Below are 25,847 nucleotides of genomic sequence, written 5' to 3' on the forward strand. Positions count from 1 at the left end.
ATTGCCAAGAAAACCTTTGTTTGAAACATTTTAATCAGAGAAAGAAATACACAAAGAAACATTAAGAAAACTCACTCTATGTTCATTTAAATCTGATACTGTAATAAATAAACTACACAGCAAAATCACCAGTTAAATCAACTCTGCTCAAAGTACATATGGTTCCTCTCTAAAAGTGGTAAAGTAACACTGAAGCAGAGTTAAAGTTAATGAGATAATTAAGTGATGAATGAGGATTAGTGATGAACACCTGCTGTTAACAAGCAGAATCACTGAAGAAAAGATCATTTTCTTAAGATCTTGAGAGATATAATGTCTTTTAACTTCAGTTGATTTAATCTAATTGACTGAAGTCAATTGTAGTTCTTGTGTTTCTCTTTTCTTCAGTGATTTTGCTTGTTAACAGCAGGTGTTCATATCGGTTGTTCAAGATTTTATGACTCATTTTAACAGTAATGTATGGAAACATTTTTTTAAGAGATTTGCAGATAAATTTGAATTGAGCTGAAAATGTTTATGTAATAAATAAGATATATATATAATATAAGACAAATACATTTAATACAAGTATAATATATTTAATACAAAACATGTATACATATTTATTACATATTTTAAGTAAATATTGTCTAGATAATTTATTTAATTTAGTAAATGGTTTACTTCAATAATGATTTATAAAAAAAGCCAAATATCCAATTCTGAAAAAACAATGTGCTGTTTTTGACATTTACTGTTTTCTTGCAGAGCATAAATGGGTCTATTTACATGAAAGTATATATCCATCTTTATATTTTGGGATAGGGATCCCTTACAAGTGGATCATAATAATTCTGTATCATTCGATTTAAAAAGTTTGAAAACTCCTGAACTAACATGATTTCCATCTTTAAAATGATATAATATACTATTATAAAACTTTAATATTTTATTTACCCAGCTGTATTATTCTTTGCTCTCTCTAATGTTGTTTTATTTGAAGCACTATATAGACAGACAGACAGTGTCAATTACATAATGATGGTTAAACCTCTAGCCGTCTGAGGTTGGTTGGATTTTGTGATTGATTTGATAACCTCTTGCCTACTTCTCCTCTGCTTTGCCACAAACAGTTCTCACCACAGGACTAATGCCTGAGCTGTTTTATTCATGAATTTTGTGTAGGAGCTACAATGGGTGGCTTGCACTGTATATCAAGGTTAGGTTGGGTTAAAAATATATGTGTCCTGACAGGGAGAATGGGAGAGGAGAAGAGGAAATATTATGGGAGAGAGAAAAAGCGAGAGAGATGACACATCATTTTGTGTCCGGTCGGTCCTGAGGGTGAAGTTATGTAACGTATATCAGGGTGAGAATGACGGAATCGCAGGAGCCAAAGCAGCAGCAGCGTCTATAAATGACTGAATTCATTCAGCAACCTCAGAGTAATATCTAATTCTGTTCATACTCATAACCTGCCTTCATCATCACTGTCGGCTTGGATCTTTTGCTAATCAGTCATTGTTTTAATTATTATTCTAAAACTACAGCTCTGTAGTTAAAGTCCTTTCAAAACTCTCCCACTGTAACTCGGGATGTAATGGATCTGTATTGAGTTTCAATCATTTTGCTTTATTGACTCTTTAGGAATATCATGATCATGTTTTACAGTAGATGTTGCCTGGAAGGATTTTTATTTCACGCCCTGTGAAAATATGGAGAGCAGTGGGGCTCCTTCTCGCTCTGCGTGAGGGTTTGTGCGCTTGTTTGTGTTTGTGGAATTAATGTGGCAGAAATATGCAAGGAGCGGGCGGTGCGTCGATGACTCATCGCTCATGAGGTCTGTGGATCACACAAACGCACACACGCAGGGCGAGTTTTTATAGTGCCAAGTTTCGCCGGGTTGAAATGAACATAAAGTTTGATTGACCACATTGCGCTGGCCTTCAGATGGAGGAGGCTGATTCAGTACTGTGAGCCTGGGTTGAGATCTTCTTAGGTGTTTTATGTTGAGTCTCTGCTAAATGATTACTGTATAAAACAGATTATTCCCATCATGAAGAGAATATTAAGTGTCTGATTGTTTATGACTGATTTAATTCTTCGTGTTTAAAGTAAACTGACAAAATGAGACCTTTTTAATATCTCATTTGTTTCTCTTAGACAGTAACATAATTAAATGGAGGCTTTTGCTTAGGCATCATTTACTCACTCTCCTCATGTCGTTCCAAACCTGTATGACTTTCTCTCTTCTGCAGAAAACAAAATAATATATTTTTAAGAATGTTTCATACAATAAAAACAGCATTGGACCCCACTGAAAATATCTTCTTTTGTGTTCTGCAGTACAAAGAAAGTCATACACTCTAAAAAATGCTGGGTTAAAAACAACCCAAGTTGGGTTAAAAATGGACAAACCCAGCGATTGGGTTGTTTTATTTCAACCCAGCAATTGGGTTAAATGATTGCTCAACTATTATTTAAAAAAATACTATATGACTGGCTTAAAATCCACCCAAAATAGGTTTCAAATTAAAAATCAGACACAAAATTACTAGAGGCAACAATAATAATCAAAAGGTAAACATTTATTAATAATTATTAATTAATTAATTATTAAACAATAATAAATGTTCATTTTCAACATATTTTTGGTTCATTTGAAGCAAGCAATACAGTAATTTTCAAACAATAGTTGAGTTAAGCAGGTTATATTAGCAGGTTGGGCAAACATTTAACCCAACCGCTGGGTTAAAACAACCCATTTGCTGAGCTAAAACAACCCAATCGCTGGGTTTGTCCGTTTTCAATGCAACTTGTGTTTTTTTTAACTCATCATTTTTTAGAGTGTAGGAAAGAGACATATGATGCTGTTAATTTCTCAAATGTTTCTCCTACGCTCTTAAAAATAAAGGTCCTTAATTGGGATTGATGAATAACCTTTACCATCCATGGAATCTTTCCACTGCAAGAGAGGCTCTTCAGGTTATTAAAATGTTCTTTACATTGGAAAAACATTTTTCTTTTAAGAACTGTTCACTGAAAGGCCATTTTGGGAACCCAAAATGGTTCTTCTATTGCATCGCTGGTAAAAAAAAACCCTTTTGAACCTTTATTTTTAAGAGTGTAAATGGCAATGAAATCAAATGGAGCACTTGCTCATATCCTTCTAGGATTTTTCTCCTGAGAAAAAGACCCCAATAATCTCACGCGTGTCTCTTCTAAAGCTTAGATTCAATCAAAAGGCAAAACTAATTCAAACATTTCTTAAGTTCTCCAAGGACCAAATGATCTGAGACATGCTATCCACATTAGTTTTATCGCTGTATACTGTTCTGTTTTTATTTTTCCTAAGGAGACACATCTTATACAACATTGATACAACAAAAAGTCTCCTGAGCCATGGAAGAGCAACTTCTGAGCTATAAATGTTCCTCTGTGCAAACACAACCACAAAAACACATACTTCTGCCATCGTCTTTCCACAATCCAGACATGTGTCATTAGTTCCCGTAAATTCAAAGTTGTTTTGATGTCAGTCACTGGAATTCCAGAGCTTTGACTCGGCTTTTAAACAGATCAAACAACGATTTTCCTCACCCTGCTGAGATGTTGTGGACTTTAGCTCCAGTGTTATTTTAGCATCATTGGGATACTATTATAGTTTATGTATCTGTTTTCATTTTAAATTTAGTTTGTCATTTTAGTGTGCTTTTTTCATTTTTATTAGTTGTTTTTAATATGTCATCTTTTTATTTATATATATATATATATATATATATATATATATATATATATATATATATATATATATATATATATATATATATAAAGATGACATTTTCATTTGATATACTAAAACAATTGAACTGAAATAAAAATCAAATAAAAAAATATATATATATAATATATATATATATATATATATATATATATATATATATATATATATATATATATATATATATATATATATATATATATTTTTTTTTTTTTTTTTTTTGATTTTTATTTCAGTTCAATTGTTTTAGTATATCAAATGAAAATGTGAAATGTTGCTTTGGCAACTCGCTTTACTAAAAGTTTCAAGTTTAAGTTTATTAACAAAAATGTGCTTTTATTGTTTTATTTTATTTGTTTTATGTTTTATTTTTAGTAAAAAACAGCATTTCTGTTGTATAAGTAGAGTTATACAATCATGGCTTCTGGAGCCCAATTAGCAAAGTACTATTTTTATCTGTTTGTTCATGCGTTTCATCTCTGGGCTGGCATTGTTACCCTTTGTCCCATATAAATCTCTGGTTGGGGTTAATGAGGCTAATGGTTACTAGGTTTCAAGGAAAAGCACGCCACACAGAAGTGCTTTCACCAAAGCCCTTAAAGTGACAACATCAGCATCAGTTCCAGTCAGACCTCCTGCGCTGGTTCAGGTGATTCTTTATCTCTGTTTTGGGCCTCATATCTTTCTCCAGCCCCTATATGCCGTTGCATGCTAACTCTCTGGTGCTGTGCCAGTTGAGGGTGGCTCCGGGCCAAATTCCCTCTCACCTTCCAAGCGTGGGCTAGTGGTGTCAGCTGGGTAGAAGTTCTTCTAAGGAAGTTCGTGACCTTCACCTACTTTATATATTTCCCCCTATCATGTTGAAGGAGCTATTATATTTGGAGAGCTTTGTACTTGTGCAGAAAAGGCCTGAATCATTCTGTAATCTTTCCTGAATCGTTCTGCAATCCTGCTACAAAGAAGCACAGCGGGCTAATAGATTTTAGGAGGGAAGTAATATTTATTCTGTGGGAATGGAATACTTTCCTATACAGAGCGGGTTTAATTATGCTTACAGGATTTAGTGTGTAGAGCTTTACTTAGCTATACTTCAAGTTCAGGGACAAAAACGGCCCCAGAACTGACCTAAAAATCTCAGAAAACCTGCATCTGAGGATGTTCTCTACGGTTAAAAATTAAGTGTTTTTTCCATGAATGACGGGGTTTGTCTGCATTGATCAAAATAGTATTACATGAAAACAACAGAGACCTGCATGCTAAAGCACTCATAAAATATTTTTAATCTTTATGGAAACTGATAAATTGTAGTTGTCCATGAACTTTTTGTTAAATCAACATCAAGATGTTAATGTTAAATGTTATACGAATGGATAAGGAAACCTGTAAATCTTAGTTGTGACTGGTCACCATTTTTCTTTTCCAGTTTTTAATAATTTTTTGCCTCCAAAAGTTCATTTTACATGGTCCTGTGGTATATGGCAAATTAATTTTTACAAATGTGAATCTTCCATATTTTTTAGTCAGTTAATATGGGCATAAAACTGCTAGAATAAAATTGCTTACGAATTGCTTTCAACATTGATAATGATAAGCAGCAAATCAGCATATTAGAATGATTTTTGAAGGATCATGTGACACTGAAGACTGGAGTAATGATGCTGAAAATCCAGCTTTTCAATCATAGTAATAAATTAAATTTTAAAATATATTAAAAATAAAGAACAGTTAAATTGTAAGAATATTTCACAATTTTACTGTTTTTACTGTATTTGTCATCAAATAAATGCTGCCTTGGTGAGTATAAGAGACTTCTATAACGGTATAGCCTAGTGTATAAATATATATTGTACAAACCCGATTCCAAAAAAGTTGAGACACTGTACAAATTGTGAATAAAAAAGGAATGCAATAATTTACAAATCTCATAAACTTATATTTTATTCACAATAGAATATAGATAACATATCAAATGTTGAAATTGAGACATTTTGAAATGTCATGCCAAATATTGGCTCATTTTGGATTTCATGAGAGCTACACATTCCAAAAAAGTTGGGACAGGTAGCAATAAGAGGCCGGAAAAGTTAAATGTACATGTAAGGAACAGCTGGAGGACCAATTTGCAACTTATTAGGACAATTGGCAACATGATTGGGTATAAAAAGAGCCTCTCAGAGTGGCAGTTTCTCTCAGAAGTCAAGATGGGCAGAGGATCACCAATCCCCTAATGCTGCGGCGAAAAATAGTGGAGCAATATAAAAAAGGAATTTCTCAGAGAAAAGTTTGAAGTTATCATCATCTACAGTGCAAAATATCATCCAAAGATTCAGAGAATCTGGAATAATCTCTGTGTGTAAGGGTCATGCCGGAAAACCATACTGGATGCCCTGTGATCTTCAGGCCCTTAGATGGCACTGCATCACATACAGGAATGCTACTGTAATGGAAATCACAACATGGGCTCAGGAATACTTCCAGAAAACATTGTCGGTGAACACAGTCCACCGTGCCATTCGCCGTTGCCGGCTAAAACTCTATAGGTCAAAAAAGAAGCCATATCTAAACATGATCCAGAAGTGCAGGCGTTTTCTCTGGGCCAAGGCTCATTTAAAATGGACTGTGGCAAAGTGGAAAACTTTTCTGTGGTCAGACGAATCAAAATTTGAAGTTCTTTTTAGAAAACTGGGACACCATGTCATCTGGACTAAAGAGGACAAGGACAACCCGAGTTGTTATCAGCGCTCAGAAGCCTGCATCTCTGATGGTATGGGGTTGCATGAGTGCGTGTGGCATGGGCAGCTTACACATCTGGAAAGGCCCCATCAATGCTGAAAGGTATTTCCAAGTTCTAGAACAACATATGCTCCCATCCAGACGTTGCATTTTCCAAAATGACAATGCCAGACCACATACTGCATCAATTACAACATCATGGCTGCGTAGAAGAAGGATCCGGGTACTGAAATGGCCAGCCTGCAGTCCAGATCTTTCACCCATAGAAAACATTTGGGGCATCATAAAGAGGAAGATGCGACAAAGAAGACCTAAGACAGTTGAGCAACTAGAAGCCTGTATTAGACAAGAATGGGACAACATTCCTATTCCTAAACTTGAGCAAGTCTCCTCAGTCCCCAGACGTTTGCAGACTGTTATAAAAAGAGGGGATGCCACACAGTGGTAAACATGGCCTTGTCCCAACTTTTTTGAGATGTGTTGATGCCATGAAATTTAAAATCAACTTATTTTTCCCTTAAAATGATACTCAGTTTTTTGAAAATTTGAAACTTCCATATCATTGCATTCTGTTTTTATTCACAATTTGTACAGTGTCCCAACTCTTTTGGAATCGGGTTTGTAGTATAATCTTTAAATGGCGTACATATTATGAATTCAGAATAAAGTATGAACTTAAAAAGTATGAAAACAAAGTTTTATTTTCAATTCAATGCATTTTATGCTTAGTAAAGATAAACATATTTAAATAAATGCAATTTAATCCATTTGTTTAAATAATACTTCTGCCAGGAACATTTTACACACCACAGGACAATTTCCCAAAAGAATTTCATGCTGAGAAGGTGAAGGACTTGGGACTTTCAGTGGCTTTGTTCCCAGCTGGGTTACATGATGGGATGCAGAGCGAGGAAGACTTTGGGAATTCAATGTAGGCTGATCCCATACAAGGGTTTGGGCCTAATCTCCTCAAACAGGGCTACAGTGTGAGATTTACCCTCCATGGCAACATATGCACACATAAACAGACATAAACACACCCCAGGCCTTTGAAAATATAATGACATTGTATTGACCTGAAAATCTCTGCCTGGTAAATACTGTCTGAGAGACTTTAGATAACAATAGCAGTGCAAAGCCTCGCATGAGAAATGCCAACTCACACACTGTTCGGAGGAGAGGAGCAAAGGGAGGGAAGAGTTGCTGATTAACCATTTTTTATCTTAGCATTTTCCTGTAAGTGCACTTACATAATCGGCAGCTTTTGATGTTGAAATATTTGGGCCTGGCTGAGTGTGTGTGCACTTGACTAGACCCTTAAGAAAGGCTAGTTACAGTTCCGAGATCACCTTTCCCTGGAATCTGTGCTTCAGTTCTGGCATCAAAGGCTAAAGAGCAAAGTGTGTGTGCCCTTCTGATTATGGTGGATTATAGAATAAGATTGAGTCACTGCAGTGACGTCTTTCACTGACCCTTGAGCTTTTATCAACACAATTACAGTCTTTGAGTCAAATTTAGATCTCATACAGTAACTCTGACCTTTAGAAGTGAATGTGCTAAAAAGACATCTTTGAATTAGTACAGTATATGCGATAACGAGTGCTAAAGCAACGCAGGGAGGCTATGCAAATATGCAGTGCTGTTATCTATCAGCATAATATAAAATTGGTGAACTAAAAGTTTGATCCACGAGATTGATTATTTATTTACTGAGAAAAGCACATGACGAGTTACAGCAGTGATGGAAATTTTGTGATTCTATTTATACTTCACTGTCACTTATTGTTGTTTTTGCATATAATGCTTACTCATGGGGTGGTGTGACACAGTGGTTAAAGTCTGAGCTGGTAACTAAACTTTTTTCTTTTCTTTTTTTTTTGGGAGGGTTGGACCCCACAATAGTCAGTCCATGAACTATTAGCATTATGGCCTTGAACAAGATTTAACCTCATATTGCTTCAGAGAGATTGTTCTTCTGCTAAATGTAGTCACTTTTGGTAAAAGCTTCAGCTATTTTAGGGTGTCCATGTAAAAATTATTATATACTAGAACTGTTAAGTTTTGTGTTAAGTTTTGTGGTAGGTAAGACTTTAAGAGGTCTCTTAAGCTCACCGAAGCGGTCACTTTTGGTCAATTTAATGCATACTTGCTGAATAAAAAGTTATTAGAAACTAACCACAAATTTTTGAATGGTAATATATACTCATTTATTTTGGCTTTATAATAATACCAATTATTTATAAACAATTATAGGCCCACTTTCACAGACAGGGCTTAGATTAAGCCAGGATTAGACCTTAGTTCAATTAGGACATTTAAGTAGCTTTTATAAACATGCCTCAGAAAAAAACATTACTGCTGTGTATCTTGAGACAAAACAATGACACTGACATATTTTAAGACGTCAGTGCAAGTTTCTTTCAGTTAAAACAGCTCAAACATGCATTTTAGTCTGGGACTAGGCTTAAGCCTTGTCTGTGAAAGTGGGGGATTGTTGTCTTTACAGTATCACAGTATATTTCTCACACAGTATATGGTGAAAGTGATTTCACCAAGTGCTACAAGGACCAACAAAGATGTTGATCATGTTGGAAACATGATCAACATCTTTGTTGGTCCTGAAGCAACATTCCAGTCAACCAATCAGATCTGAGGGACAAGTTTACAGTTTATGTCAATTTTAGGCTTAGAACCAGGGTTAAGTACAACAGTGTTATTCACCAATCATTTCCCTCTGATTTTAGGGATAATTTATGGGAAGGGTTAGGGTGAACGTGATTTCACCAAGTTCAACATGTTCCTGGATCAACATTTTTGTTTGTCCTGGAACAACATTCCAATCAACCAATCAAATTCAAGGGACAAGTTTAAAGTTTATGTCGAGTTTTTCACCTATCATTTCCCTCTGATTCTAGGGATAACTTATGGGTAGAGTTAGGTTTAGGGGTATGGATAGGGACTATATTTTCAGAAAGGAATGTTGTTCCAGGATCAATGTTGAGGTCTTATTTGGCAAAATCACAGTGACCTGCAGTATATACAGGTCTTTATACATGAAAATATAGATTTTAAGAAAAGAGATTTCCATATTTTAGGGTCCTTGGCACCAAATTGTTAGAAAACCACTGAACTAAATGATTAGCTGTTTACTTGTTTGTGTTTTTCAACAGGTGAGAAAATGGAAGATGCTCAGTCGACATCACAATGATAGTAAGGTGAGAGAGGCAGAGTCCGACGGGCATGTGATCTGCCCCTGGGCGATGTCACCTCTGCTGGGAAGCCCCGTACTGCTGGAATGTTGCATCTGCAACGGGCCCTTCATCACTTACGGACACGAGGAGGCATGGCAACCACGTCAACGCACACAGGTCAGCACATAAACACTCACACATACACACAAATGAATAACAACAAAGGTATGAATATCAATGCATTAGATAAAATATAAAGAAATATAGGACAAACTACACTTTTCAAATGAAACATTTCACAAAAAGACGTTTCTACATTTTTAAATCATAAAACAATTGACATAAAAATAAAAAAAAAGATAACAAATATTTGGGACACTTTCCGGTTGTCAAACCTAAACATTTTTTTGTTGAAATTTCTCTTCATTCTTTCTGGACTGAGCTTGATTTAGCCACTTGGTTGTTTACACAAGATAAAAGAGCAGTGAGACACACGGGCCAGGAAAGATTAGCGTAGGTGCATGTGCAAAGATGTTAATACTATCCCTCACATATTTCAGCATTCTGTTAGCCGGCTCTCCAGGGAGGTTATTAAAGAAGTGGATATGGGTAATTGCTCTTTCTGTCGTTCTCTCTCTCTCTCTCTCTCAAGCTCTTTTTCATTGTCTCTCGCTCCCTTCACACAGAAAGCTTGTTGCTCGGGTGGAAAACTCTAAGCCAGATGTCACATGATTTCATTTTTTGCAAACTGTAGATTAAGACTGATGCGACAGTCCGTCTGAAAGTCATTATTTCACTGTCAGCTTCAATCTTCCCACTGTCTCGCGTCTCTCAGTTAGTGAATCTAAGCACATTATTTATGGTCCAAGGCCTCATTCTTTGCATTAAATTTGTGTATAGGTCAAAAGAGACATGCAATACTAACACAACAAAAGAATGTTTTCATTGAAGACACATTGCACTTCTTTTTTTTTCTCCCCCAGGCAATGGACCTCTACTACCATGGAGACCCTGAGTCTGATTATTGCTGTCCCTCTGACACCAGTAAGTTTCTTCAACCAGTCTTTTCTTCCATTCATTGCTTCATACTCTCTCTCTCTCTCTCTCTCTGTCTTGTATATCTTCACTCACCTTCATAATTCCTTCATGATCTCTCTTCATTTGCTCATTACAGTTGAGTTCCTTCTCTTCCTTTTTGAGTTGCTTTGTTTCTGCTCTCTGTTTTTCTCTCTTGCTGGTGTAAGCATAACCCATAATCACCTTGATCCATGTAGGCTTAGAGTTGAACCTTTAATAACTATTTTTAGGCAAGTGCTCAAAACAGCACTTCTGTGAATAAAGCACTCCTACACTATTCAATTACAAACACCCAACGCCAGATGATAATGCACCACGCACTTTTATCAAGTGCTTGTGAACATGAATTGTATTTGCTGCACTGCCCCTGACATTGATAACGTTACGATGGAGGATAAATATGACAGGAGAGGCGAGGATCCAAATGCAAAAACCCATTTAATAAACAAATAAAGTGAAAACAAAGGACTGGGAAATGCAGAACACGAAGAAAACCTGAGAACTAAGAACCATGAGAGAGATCCAACCAGGCCAAAACAATGACTGACAAAGAAACAGAGAAACGCAAGGGCTATATATACATACACGAGGGTAACAAAGGGAACACGAAACACCTGTGGAAACAATCAAGGAACAAATCAAGGTGGAAAACTACAAAACTACAACTATGGCACATGAGACAGAAAGTTGAACAAAAGTCCAAAGACAAACACAAAGATCATGACATATAACAAAAAATGATTTTATGTACAAGGATGATTATTCAGTTAGATGAACTTTTCTTTCCCCTGGGATGATTTTAAAGAAAAAAATCTAGTTTTAAAGGATAGAATGGGTTTGCATTGTCTTTTTAAGAACTTTTTCCTTTTTTTTTAAAATTAAATTAGCCAGAATTTTTTTGGGCTTGTTTTGGGGCTTTTTTAGCATTTCTTATGTAGGAAATAGTATATATATATATATATATATATATATATATATATATATATATATATATATATATATATATATATATATATATATATATATATATATATATGCACTATAATAATATAACAAATATGAAGTGTACATAAAATATTATTTATATTATTTTCATTTGGAATTTGGTGTAGATTTATTTTTAAAGAAATTAATACTTTTTCCAGCAAGGATGTATAAAATTGATCAAAAGTGACAGTAAAGACATTTATAATGTTACATATGATTTTCTTTCCTGAAATCAGTTTTCACAAAAATATTAAGCAGCACAACTGTTTTCAACATTGGTAATAATAAGAAAGGTTTCAGCACATTAGAATGATTTCTGAAGGATCATGTGACACTGAAAACTGGACTAATACATGCTGAAAACGCAGCTTCGCCATCACAGGAATAAATTATTTTAAAGTTATTTTAAATTGTAATAATATTTAAAAATATTACTGTTTTTACTAAATAAATGCAGCCTTGGTGAGCATAAGAGACTTCTTTCAACAACATAAAAACATCTTACCGACCCGAAACTTTTGAACAGTACATTTTTTCAAGAAGTTTATATCTGGTTATTTTCCATGATATCAAGTCAAAAAGGCCTCTAATTAATGACTCACCCATTATTTGGTCTCTTGCTGACACTGTGGAAAGATGATTTTCAAAAATGTCTTAACCATGACATGATTATATAATACAAGTCATTTAAAGGTTAGGGTGATAAGCTTATCTGAAAAATGGCAAATGAAAAATACTGCAAATAATTGATTTATTACCTTTATCTTATTTGTGTGGAAATTAGATTTTTTCCCTTTTTGTTATGTCAGAACACTGAACCTAGAACAGGTACAGAGAGGACAGTGTCCTGAGGACAATAACGATTAAATATGCTTCTCTTTTTAACAAAACATAACAAAACATGGAATAATGAGGGAATTTGTAATAAAAAAAAATCCCAATGAAGACACGGTAACTACAGTGCATCTTTAATGTATTTGTTTGTGTTCATATTACACTGCTCATACACTAAATCTGTCTAAATGATCTCATAAGCTCCAGAGTTTCTCCTGATGGAGTCATTGCAGGTGTGTTTGTGTACGCACATGCATTCATGTGAATGTGTGTGTGTCTGAGGGAAATTGCATAATGCTCTTGAAACCAGCATATGATTCAAGTCCTCATTAGTATGCATAATATTTGGGTCCTGTATTGAGTTCTTAGCTGCATTTAGCTAAGATTTTACGTAATCCTCATCCTCCAACATAAATAAACAAAGTGTTTGGACACTTAGCCCTATTGATCTCTGTGTGCTCCCTCTGTCTCTCTATCCTCTCCCAGACCTCTATTCACTCACACACTTCCTATTTACACAAAGAATGAGAGACTGAAAAAGACAAGAATCTGGATGAGATGAGCTCAAGGAGATAGAAGGGGAAGAGAGTCAAAATAGAGACTATTGAACTGCGAACTTAGTTTAGTCATTACATAAAACTCTTGCGAAAAATAGAGAACAAAGAGAGTTATTTATGACAGTGATGATAGGGAAAACCAGGGCAAGTTGTCATACAGGAAAGTTGTCACATGTTTAACCCTTGTGCATTCAAAAAAAAAAAAGTTATACATAGGTGCAAAATGGACAAAAAATGTCCATAAGGTTGCACAAGGGTTAAATGTTAGAATGTTATACACATTACTACAGTATATTTCGGACAAAACAATGTTTTTTGATATTTCTTATGCTTGCATTGTGAATTATTTTCTTCATAATTGTTGTAGTGTTTACATTAAGCTGAAAATGCAAATAAAGGTAAGTTTCCATTGTGACAACTTACCTAATTCAATGTGACAACTAGCCCCGGTCTTAAAGGGTTAGTTCATGTCGATCTACACCCGTAAGACCTTTGTTCATCTAATGAACACAAATTTATATTTTTGATGAGCCCTCACTGAGCTATCGGATTTCTATTGCCAACAATGTCACTGGATGTTCAGTCTTTAGTACCTTTCAAGATCCAGAAAGGTACTAAAGACATATTTAAAACAGTTAATGTTAGTTCAGTGCTTCAACCTTAATATTACAAAGTGACAAGAATACTTTTTGTGCGCCAAAAAAACAAAATAACAACTTTTCAACATATCTAGTGATGGGCGATTTCAAAACACAAGCTTTACGAATCTTTTGTTTCAAATCAGTGGTTCAGATCACATAAACGAAGCCTTGTTTACTGACTTTGGCGTATCACGTGACTTTGGCGCTCCGAATCACGGATTTGAAACAAAAGATTGGTAAAGCTTTGAAGCAGTGTTTTATTAGTGTTAGAAATTGTTGAAAAGTCGTTATTTTGGGGGGTTTTTGGCGCACAAAAATTATTCTCATCATTTTTTGGGTGAACTAACCCTTTAAGATTGTGTGTTTCAGCGTTTTATTATTTTCATGCTCTCAGTGTTTCATCATGTTTGCTTCATCTGAATTCTCTTATTCAGACATGAAAATACAAAACTAAAGGGACACACTACATTGAAAGTCCTTTGATTGGTCTCAATAGTGTTGCACTCGACATTAAAGGTGCCATCGAAGGTTTTTTTTACAAGATGTAATATAAGTCTAAGGTGTCCCCTGAATGTGTTTGTGAAGTTTCAGCTCAAAATATATATTTTTAATTTTTTTTTTTTATTCATTTTTTTAACTGCCTATTTTGGGGCATCATTAACTATGCACCGATTCAGGCTGCAGCCCCTTTAATTGCTCGCTCTCTCCGCCTTCTCCCGAGCTCTCGACTCTATCATTGCATAAACAAAGTTTACACAGCTAATATAACCCTGAAAATGGATCTTTACAAAGTGTTTGTCATGCATACTGCATGCATACATCAGATTATGTGAGTATTGTATTTATTTGGATGTTTACATTTGATTCTGAATGAGTTTGATAGTGCTCCGTGGCTAAAGCTAACGTTACACACTGTTGGAGAGATTTATAAAGAATGAAGTTGTTTATGAATTATACAGACTGCAAGTGTTTAAAAATGAAAATAGCGACGGCTCTTGTCTCCGTGAATACAGTAATAAACGATGGTAACTTTACCCACATTTAACAGTACATTAACAACATGCTAACGAAACATTTAGAAAGATAATTTACAAATATCACTAAAAATATCATGATATCATGGATCATGTCAGTTATTATTGCTCCATCTGCAATTTTTCGCTGTTGTTCTTGCTTGCTTACCTAGTCTGATGATTCAGCTGTGCACAGATCCAGATGTTAATACTGGCTGCCCTTGTGTGATGCCTTGAACATGAGCTGCATATGCAAATATTGGGGTCATACATATTAATGATGCAGACTGTTACGTAACAGTCGGTATTATGTTGAGATTCGCCTGTTCTTCTGAGGTCTTTTAAACAAATGAGATTTATATAAGAAGGAGGAAACAATGGAGTTTGAGACTCACTGTATGTCATTTCCATGTACTGAACTCTTGTTATTTAACTATGCCAAGGTAAATTCAATTTTTAATTCTAAGGCACCTTTAATGCACAGAAACTCCGTTGAGGTAGGCTACTGACTGGGCTGTGACAGACAGCCTCCAAGTTCATTTAGGTCTGGCTCCCCATGAAAATAGTGAAGCACATTGTTGGAGGGCTGGAGAAACTCCGCCCCGCAGATATCCGGTGTCAGATCAGCCCTGGTGGAATGCGGCGGAGAGAGAAAATTCTTTCACCTCCAAACTTCCTCATCAAGCGTGTCTGACGCTCTTTGCTCTCTTCCTTGACCCTATGAAAGACAAAACTTCACCGCTCACATGTAAGTTGAATCTCGCAGAATTTATCGCGGAAAGTTTGTGTAGTGGAACGGTTTTTATTTAAATGTCGGTCATGAGGAGGCATCTCTAGGTGCGTTACCTTAGGGGCAGTGACCCTTTTTTAACACCGTGTTCATATCTATATTGATTTAGTCTGATAAGGGCACTTGGCCTTGCCTTTGCCAAATATATGAAACGCTAGTCAGTCTCGGCTTTCACAAGAGACTTGTCAGGATTTACTGCACAATGAGAACGTCAGCGGAAATTAAAGGTTTGTACTAGTTTCAATAACATATTAATCATAATAAACCGGTGATATGTGTATATTACCCATATAGTTAATATAGCGATTTATTCAAACATCTGGAAGATGGCAACGAGCCGATCAAAGTATACCATTAGTTTAAGCAACGTAAGCATGCATATTAGGCTAAGTGAATGTTCATTACATCCTTCATGTTGTGTCATGCTTACTTGCACTGTATCATGAATGATGTCTAAAGTGTCACAATAAAATAGCCTTTTTGGGATGTATGCATTATATAGGCTATCTTTATTCAATTAGGCTACTGTTGTTCGGTGCTACTATACTAATTGTCCTTAGATAGCGTGAAAACAGCTGGACTCGAATGTATTTTGTTTGTAAACTAAGCTTTGGGACAGTTCAGTGCCATAATAGTCTGCTGGGGTATGACATTGCGTAACTGTGGCAAACTAGGGCTTTTTATGATCTGACACGGGCTCTAAATGACAGAAGGAAAGAATGCAGACGAATGCTTGAATTTTCCTAGAAGCAAGTTAACGCAGTGAAGTGCGACTCATTTCCGCGAATCGGTTCTTACGAACAGGTAGTTTTGAAAACCTGTTCAAAAAGAGATTCAGACTTTTTTACGTCATATTACATTTCATGTGCACATATTCAACGTTTTATTTATAGAGATGTCTATTATAATTGCACGTATCCCAGTAACTTAGGCAACTTTTCGTCTCACAAGTCAAATTAGGCTACTATCACTCTTCTCTCACTATAATCGGTTACATCTCTTTATTCAGACATGTCGACAGAGATGTTATTCATTTAATGAGTTTCGAGTTGACAGAACGGCTCGGACTGATTCAGTTTGATTCGTGACTGAACTGTTCGGACTTGTTTTGTAAACAGGTTCAGCCGATTCATTTGAAAGATCCGACACAAAAGAACGGTTCATTCGCCGTTAATCCAGTTAGTAGTTTTCCAGTGAGTCCTGAAGTTTGGCTCGAATCCCTTTGCTTTTGTCTCATTCATGCGTCATCTGTCACAACGAATAAAATGGCTCTTTGAGAGAAAACGTGAGGTAAAGATTGAAATAGTGAGCTGCAGTGGGATTCATTGACTTGTGCACTCGTGAATGGCAGTGGTTGCTTTTGGTCTGATGAATCAACCCGATCTGTCCAGGGGGGTATTCCAGAAAGCAGGTTATGTGACATGCCCAGGTATGTTTAAGGGTAAGTAACCTCAATTTTCGGTTCCAAAAACGGAGGTAACTTTCAGGGTATGTAGGCTAAGTAGCCATAGCAACTTACTCTCTAAACATAACCTGCTCCGGAGTTAGTTTACTTCAGAAGTGTTCAGCACAAATGATTGCACAACCACCAAATAGGTGGCCATGTGCACTAAGGATGTAAATAACCAGTAACCTCGAGTAAACAAGGTTTGGGTTAATCAACCGAGAGTTTAGGCTATGTTTGACAGCAAGATAACCTTGCTTTCTGGAATCCCCTCATGCTTTCTCTTTATTGTTGTTATACTGAACATAGTGTTTACATTGAGAACGTGCAGCAGGATTGGGTCTGTATTATGACAGGCAGCCAGGGTTTTTATTTATTTATTTAGTTAAAGAAAGGTGCAGTGTCTCATTGGCTCACGTTTTGTAGTACCCTTTTGACGTTCCTCACAACAGAACATGTAGTCCTACTCAGCTTGTTAGATCCGGGGAGATCTTGTTTTCAGCTGTCTGTATGTAGCATAACATCAGATTTTGGGGCGTGAAGTGCTCATGTACCCTTCACTTCACAGCTGGCCCCTCATAGACGTCACGGCTGACTCCTTCCAAACCTGTCAAAATTAGCTGCGGAACATACGCCAGACAACGCCCCCTCAAGCAGAGACTTGCGTCAGGACACGCCTCCTCTCTAAGAACACACACACAAAGCCACGCCTCTTGGTGGAACGCGATCTCTAGCTCCTCCCCTCCTTCGCTCCCTGCCTTTTAAATAGTTGGAACAGTAGTGTAGGAGTTCAGTAGCGCTTTGTGTCTTTTTGGTTACGGGCCCGGAGTGGAAAACTACAGCAATGACAATTCAAACGGAGACGAGCGTTCCAGCTCCAGACTTGACCTACTCTAAAACAAGAGGACTAGTTGCTAATCTCAGTGGTAGGCTTTGTTTTTCAGATGAATGGAATCTCTTGAGCCAACTTTAGTAAAGTAAGGGAAGAATATTAAGTGATCTTTCTTTTAAATTTATTTTTTTTTCTCTCTCTCTCTTTTGTGCAGCCTTTATGAAACAGAGGAAGATGGGACTGAATGACTTTATCCAGAAGCTTTCCACAAACTCTTATGCATGCAAGCAGTAAGTTTAGTTTATGTAAATATGTAAAGAAATGTAAAGTTGTTTTTTCTGCTTTGATATTTTTTGTTGCAAAAATTATAATTATTTTCAAAATATACAATTATAGCTATTATACATTCAGCTAAAGGCATAAAATGCATTTATTTTGCTGTTATTTACTAAATTGTCCTTGTTAAAACTTTGCATCTGATCATCAATCTCTAATCTTGCAGTCCTGAGGTCCAGTCCATCTTGAACTTGACACCTCCACAAGATGCTGAACTGATGAACAGCAACCCTTCCCCACCGGTATGTTGTTTGGCCATTTAAAAAAGCATGTGTGAATATGCATCTTTCTGCAAAACAATGTCTGAATCATATTCGTCTAATCATCTCACTCTCTCCTCTCCAGCCAAGTCCTTCTCAGCAGATAAACCTCGGTCCTTCTTCAAACCCCACGGCCAAACCGTCGGACTTTGACTTCCTCAAGGTCATCGGAAAAGGCAGCTTTGGCAAGGTTCTTCTGGCCCGCCACCGCAGCGATGAGAAGTTCTATGCAGTCAAGGTGCTGCAAAAGAAAGCCATCTTAAAGAAAAAAGAGGTATGGGATCATATAAAGCAATGCGTCAAGCAGTTATATGTAGAATGCATTGGTTGCATAGGCACCCTGAAGTATGTTAGACCTCTTATCATGACCTCTAACCTCAGGAGAAACACATCATGTCTGAGCGCAACGTGTTACTGAAGAATGTCAAGCATCCTTTCTTGGTGGGCCTGCATTACTCCTTTCAGACTGCTGATAAACTCTACTTCGTACTGGACTACATTAACGGAGGAGAGGTGCGTAATTTAATTTGCATTGTTTTTAAGAAGTTACACAGCAGATAGTTGAATATTTGGTCACACTTTAGATTAGGGTTCAATTCTCATTATTAACTACGACTTTTGCCTCAATAAACTCCTAATTACTGCTTATTAAGGTAGTTGTTTAGGTATTGGGTAGACTTAAGGGATGTAGAATATGCAGAAATATTTGCTTCATAAGTACTAATAAACAGCCAATATCCTAGTAATATGCATGCTAATACACAAATAGTTAATAGTGAGAATTGGACCCTAAACTAATGTGTTATATGAATGGAAACACTACTTTTGGCGAGAACATGCTAAAAATTATTTTTCTATTTATGGAGCTGTGGTGTGCCAACTTTTTGTGTAATTCTAGTAGAACAATATTGACAAGAAAGTAGAATAGTCGAAGGAGACAGTGAGGTAGATGCAGACAGAAAAGGGATATCCTGTCATGAGAAGCAAAGAGGAGCGGCTGGGCTCTGAATAGGAAACTCTCCTCAGGAAATGGCTGGGAGGGGAAAGTGTGTGAGGTGGGGGGAGCCAGATTTAGCAGCTGTGGTGGTTTAGACTCGGTCTAACTCAACAGACATCTCTGGGGGGGGGGTTACGTTCTCATTTCCTGCCATTGTTCAGGATTGCAGAGTCTAGAAAGCCTTGATTAAGTATGCTATTCAGGATATGGAATTCACAGTTTAATCTTTAATCTCTTTGTCTTTCCATAGCTGTTCTATCACTTGCAAAGGGAGCGATGCTTTCTGGAGCCACGTGCGCGGTTCTATGCAGCCGAGATTGCAAGCGCCTTGGGGTACCTGCACTCGCTGAACATCGTGTACCGAGACCTGAAACCCGAGAACATTCTCTTGGATTCGCAAGGACACATCATCCTGACCGACTTCGGCCTGTGCAAAGAGAACATAGAACCCAATGGAACGACATCAACATTCTGTGGAACACCAGAGGTAAATGGTGCACACTTTTATTTATATACGGCGGCTGCTTTCAAACAACGCAGTTGCATTTGCAGTCAATGTGCGAGCTCGTCTTGATGTTTTTCCTTTTGTCTTGCAGTATTTGGCACCTGAGGTGTTACACAAGCAGCCGTACGACCGGACAGTGGACTGGTGGTGTTTGGGTGCAGTGCTGTATGAAATGTTATATGGCTTGGTGAGTAATTTCAGCAAAATAAATGCATTTAATTGAACGTGTTTAAAGGGTTAGTTCACCCAAAAATGACATTTCTATCATTAATTACTCACCCTCATGTCGTTCCAAACTCGTAAGACCTTCGTTCATCTTCGGAACACAAATTAAGATATTTTTGATGAAATCCAGGAGGTATCTGAACCACACATAGGCACCTTTCAAGGCCCAGAAAGGTAGTAAAGACATGGTTAAAATAGCCCATGTGACTACAGTGGTTCAACCTCAATGTTTTGAAGCGACGAGAATACTTTAACAATAATTTTATTCAACAGTTTCTTCTCTTCCTTGTCAGTCTCTTATGAAAGAAATTTCATTTTTGGGTGAACTAACCATTTAACTAATTAGCTTGAATTGAATTGGAATTGAATTGAGTGCTTTTTACATGATTGCTGACTGTTTTTATGGTTTCTCCACAGCCTCCGTTCTACAGCCGTAACACAGCAGAAATGTACGATAACATCTTGAACAAGCCACTGCAGCTTAAACCCAACATATCTAATGCTGCCAGACACCTGCTGGAAGGCCTGCTGCAAAAAGACCGAACCAAGAGACTGGGCTTCACTGACGACTTTGTAAGTGTGTTTGAATTTTAGCACAATGTATATATATATATATAATTTGCCTTATTATATTTGCCTTAATATATTAAATAGCAATTTGTTGCTCTTATATCTAATCTATCTTCTGTTTCACTTTTATAGACTGAGATCAAGAACCACATGTTCTTCTCTCCCATAAACTGGGATGATCTAAATGCCAAGAAGCTCACGCCACCCTTCAACCCTAACGTGGTACGTTCCACTGCTCTTCCCGTTTGACTTTGGGTTATGACCACATTGCACTGGATGTTAGAGATAAAAACGACCTAGTCATGCTGGCATGATTTCTGATAAGAGAACGCACAGCTGAATCCAGCAATGCAAATATTGCTACATCTGATCAGTTTGTTTTATGTCATTTTGTTGTTTCAGACGGGGCCTAGCGACTTGCGACACTTCGACCCCGAGTTTACCGACGAGCCGGTGCCAAATTCAATCGGCTGCTCCCCGGACAGCGCTCTAGTCACAGCTAGCATCACTGAGGCGGCCGAGGCTTTCCTGGGATTCTCTTACGCCCCTGCCATGGATTCCTACCTGTAGCCCATCGACGCAGAAACGCCATCCCATAGACCTGTAGCTCATTACCATGGAAGCACTGTCCCATGGAATCACACCTGTAGTGCATCACTATGAGAAAAGAAACCCTGTCTCATTTCCCTGCCTCCAGATAGGGGGCATTTGCACATGGCATATGGCAGCTCAAAAGGCCTTTGTTAAAAGGCCTGAGTTTTACACATTAAAAAAAAAAAGACTTGTCATCTTCATCGTCTGCATCCAAATGCACGATTTCTCCTCCGCTTTCACCCCGGGTTGTGTCAGTTGGGGGAAAAAGAAAGAGAGAAGATTGATGCTGATGGACGTTTATGTACTTTTCCTTTCTTGAGATTTATTTCCATCTTATTTACTTTAATAGGATTGTCTGTGCTAGACTTCATTGTTTTGGATAGATTGAATGTGTGTGTATGTGCCTTCATTTTAACACCCCTTCACACATGTTTGTTTAATCAAAATCATGTGATCTGGCATCTCAGTCTGTGTCAGATATAAATACAGTCAACATGACGCTAAAACCACTAAAATATATCAGCATCTGATGTTTCTGTGATCTTTCAGTTTTGCATCTGGGATCAAGTTGCACATTTATCTTCCTAATTTAAAGAGCACTTCCTTTATTTGTGTTTTTCTTGTTCTTTTGACTTGAGCAGAAGGTGCTAGAGGAATGTGCTGCTGGTGTTTGTAGATAAGCACCTGGACCAAGGAATACGACGTCTCTGTCCCACCTTAGTCTTCCTAGGATGTACAGTAATCGTACAGCTCAGAAATGGGCCAGTTTGTCTGAACATCACATTCCATTGAATAAGACTTTATGGTTATTTAAGTTTGTTTGTATATTTTAAGGTCTATGTATTAGTTTTAATGTATATGGAACAAAAACCTAATGTATGCTTATATGTAACTATAAATGTACTGTAAAATTGTAAAATGTTTGAATCATGTGACCTTGTTTGGTTCGCAATAAAACTTTATGGTTATTTTTCCCCAAAACAACCTTTGCATCTTTGTTTTTTTTCCTGTGGAAGACAATAAGTAGATGAAACTATAACATTGGGTCATGTAATTTAACAAAACGTAAATCGTCATTGCTTACCTCAGCTGATCAAAGGTCGCTTTTAGTACAGTGTTGTGCGTCACTGTCCCAAACCAGTGCTCACACCACCCCTGCACATTGAACTCCGTCTTTAACCAAGCATAATTCAAATTTCTCTGACAGCTGTCAATGTTTGCATGTATTAACTGCGGCTCCTGGAACTGCTTTTCTGAGACCCTGTGTAATGGCCTGAGCAAGTTCACCAGAAACGCTGTGCCTGAGGCCTTAAACTAGGTCACGCATCAGCGAAACGACCGGTAGTTTGTTAAAAGTAAACCTGAGTATTGCTTAAAAGAGATTTTAGAGATACACAGGAAATGATTAGCTGTAAAGATACTTTGGCTTTAAACAGGCCAGCGTGGCTATGTGACTGATAATGAAAGGTTACTAAATATAAAACTTATCAAAAACATGCAAATATGAGATGTGGTATCATAAAATCTAACAGAAATTTGTTTGTCTTATATGGGACAACATTGCATTGGACTAAACTAATGAAATGGGTCATACACATATTTCAGCCTAGATATTCCATGGTTAACTGTAAGTGGTATTATTGGATAGTGTAAGCTTTTAGAAACAACGCAGCCACAAAGCGAAAAACCAAGTAAAGTGTGATTCCATAGCTGAAGAGTTTCAAACTTCCGCTGGCATTCATATCAGCACAAAAATTGTGCGGCGGGAGCCGAGCAGCTGCATGCAAGCCTCACATAAAAAGTATAATGCGAAGTGGCGGATGGAGTGGTGTAAACAGTGTTGGGGAAAGTTACTTTTAAAGTAATGAAATTACAATATTGCATTACTTAGTTCCTTTTTATGGAAAGTAATGTGTTACATTACATTACTTTTTTTCATCTGGGCTGGGCTGTTTGTTTGTTTTTAAAACAACAAAAAAAGTTCTATTTTTGGCAAATGTTAAGGCCCTTTCACACCAAAAGTTTGAATAAGCCTCAGGCTGAAGAAAATGCACATTCACGCCTGTACAGTAGAGGGCGCAGCTCAAACAAACCAACACTGGGTGTAAAGCCGCCACCAGTGTTGCCAAGTTTGTGGTTTTCCCGTGGAATTGGGCTACTTTACACTGTTTTTCATGTCCGCGGGCTGAATCGACCACAAATACTGCGATTAGCCCTTGAATGCGAGTTCGCATTTTAGGACTTCCGGTTCCACCGCTGTAAAGTCTATGGGGTTTTTTTATGGGTTTTTGCTAAATCGCCTGAAATAAGGTCTGTGGTTAACAAAGCCTCTAAATATTTTCATGTTTTGATCTATGACATAAAACACACCAGTTATAACCCACTTGTGATTTTTTAAAAACTTTATTGCATCTTAAAAATGGCGGTTGCTAACAAGTTGCTAAAAGGGATTACTTCCTTTGGCGGGGACTTTAGACGTCATCATTAAAAACAGGACATTTGGACAGAATTTCTCATAAAAAAGTGGATAAGTATTCATACACAGCGCAGATCATAATCAGCGAGCATGTTTTTAAATAAAGATGTTTTCTAAATAAAGTTTGAGGACGCTTAGTGGTGACGTTGATCCGCGACCATGGTGTGCTGTAGTCCGTTTATAGCCTACTGTTAGCCTTTTATATCTGACGACTTTATTTAGGCTTCAAAATCTATAAATGTTGTGTTAACTTGTAAAGATTATCTTAATAGACAAAACACAACCCTTTGTTAAACACAGAGCTTATTTTTTGCGATTTTCCAAAAGTCTATGGGAAAAATGCATAGGCTTTTGATCGAGGGAACCCGTGTGCTGCTAACTTCCGGGTTGGCCTACAAAAACACATCATCCCTGAGGCACTCTAGTTTTTTTGTAATTTGATGAAAAGCTAATACAATACTAAAGTATAGTGTTATAAATGTACATCATTTTTTTTTAAATTAAAATATAAAAAACTTTGCAAGATTTACAATGGTGATGACCATTAAAACGTGTCATCACAGTCTGTGAAAAGGGTCCATTGGGCTTGTTTTGAAGAGCAATCGGGCAGTTTTTGTTGTGAAAACCTGGCAACCCTAACCACCACTGGAGCAGTGGAAACATGTTCTGTGGAGACACAAATCATGCTTCTCTGTTTGGCAGTCTGATGGGCGAGTCTGGGTTTGGTAGATGCCAGGAGAACATTACCTGCCTGACTGCACTGTGCCAACTGTAAAGTTTGGTGAAGGAGTGATAATAGTATGGGGCTGTTTTCAGGGGTTAGGATAGGACACTTGCCTCCAGTGAAAGGAAATTTGAATGCTTCAGGCAGCATACCAAGACATTTTGGGCAACGCATGCTTCCAACTTTTTGGGAACAGTTTGGGGAAGACCCTTTTTCTAGCAGGACTGCACCCCAGTGCACAAAGCAAGGCCCATAAAAACATGGTTGGATGAGTTTGGTGTACAAGAACTCCACTGGCCCATACAGAGCCCTGACTTCAACCCAATCGAACACCTTTGGGATGAACCATAGTGGATGAACTGGAATGGAGATTGCGAACCAGGCACTTAACCTCACAAATATTCTGCTGGATGAATGGGAAAATATTCCAACAGAAACACTCCAAAATCTTGTGGAAAGCCTTCCCAGAAGAGTGGAAGCTGTTATAGCTGCAAAGGGGGGACTATCTCCATATTAATGATATGTATTTAGAATGCAAAGTCATTATAGTTAGGTGTCTCAATAGTTTTGTTGATAGATAGATAGATAGATAGATAGATAGATAGATAGATAGATAGATAGATAGATAGATAGATAGATAGATAGATAGATAGATAGATAGATAGATAGATAGAGTTAAAATCTGAGATCTCTTGTCCACTAGCGCCCCCCAGTGTTACTTTAAAAAAAGCCACATTTGTTTTTTTGACTAAGCATGATTTGAAGCCAAACCTTCAACAGAATTCAATAAAATGTCTTGATATGATGATACATGCATGCAAATATACACATAAAAAAGTTGTTCTATGCACCATATTTTGTTTGAGCTTTTTATTTCTGTTCACTTTCAGATTTGTGTTCCATCAATGTGTTTGCATTTGCTTTGGGTTTCCAGCATGGAGGGAGGTTTGTATTTATTTATTTATTGACTGATTGTGATGATTTGTAAAGATTTTCACCTCCACTTAATCAATTTAAGAAATAATGATTAAAAAAAAACTAGCCAAACTGAGTCAAAGTTTGTGTCAAACTTGTCACTCTTTCGTGTAATTGCAGTTCTCTGGCCAGTAGATGGCACTATATCATCAAAGAAAGCTGTTCTGGAAACAACACTTTTTTTTTCATAAATTGAAAAAAAAAAAAACATGCCTAGGTGGTGCTATTATTCTCGAAATCATGGCATGTGAATTCATTAGCACTACATAACAGTACAGTTATGTCTATATGTGTATGGAAAAGACACAGCTGCTACACCACAGCAG

At 37.1% G+C, this 25,847-nt stretch overlaps 1 protein-coding gene across 4 annotated transcripts in view; it reads left to right on the plus strand.

Annotated features, from left to right (window-relative positions):
* The window catches only part of sgk1 (serum/glucocorticoid regulated kinase 1), a 29,909-nt gene extending 7,579 nt beyond the window's left edge, over positions 1-22,330 (plus strand). The window contains exons 3-13 of one of the 4 annotated variants that reach the window (XM_067370610.1): positions 9,664-9,861; positions 10,668-10,728; positions 18,074-18,149; positions 18,362-18,437; positions 18,541-18,729; positions 18,837-18,968; positions 19,703-19,939; positions 20,049-20,144; positions 20,600-20,755; positions 20,885-20,974; positions 21,155-22,330. In XM_067370610.1, coding sequence (XP_067226711.1) covers positions 9,664-9,861; positions 10,668-10,728; positions 18,074-18,149; positions 18,362-18,437; positions 18,541-18,729; positions 18,837-18,968; positions 19,703-19,939; positions 20,049-20,144; positions 20,600-20,755; positions 20,885-20,974; positions 21,155-21,322 — 1,479 coding nt within the window. In that variant the 3' untranslated portion in view covers positions 21,323-22,330. Of the gene's footprint in view, positions 1-9,663; positions 9,862-10,667; positions 10,729-15,296; positions 15,542-15,597; positions 15,811-17,138; positions 17,954-18,073; positions 18,150-18,361; positions 18,438-18,540; positions 18,730-18,836; positions 18,969-19,702; positions 19,940-20,048; positions 20,145-20,599; positions 20,756-20,884; positions 20,975-21,154 lie in introns of those variants that run through there. The other 3 variants (XM_067370608.1, XM_067370609.1, XM_067370607.1) reach the window with 3 other exon arrangements.
* The last annotated feature ends 3,517 nt before the right edge of the window (positions 22,331-25,847 follow it).

The sequence above is a fragment of the Chanodichthys erythropterus genome, chromosome 20, assembly GCF_024489055.1.
Source record: "Chanodichthys erythropterus isolate Z2021 chromosome 20, ASM2448905v1, whole genome shotgun sequence".
Taxonomy (NCBI): domain Eukaryota; kingdom Metazoa; phylum Chordata; class Actinopteri; order Cypriniformes; family Xenocyprididae; genus Chanodichthys; species Chanodichthys erythropterus.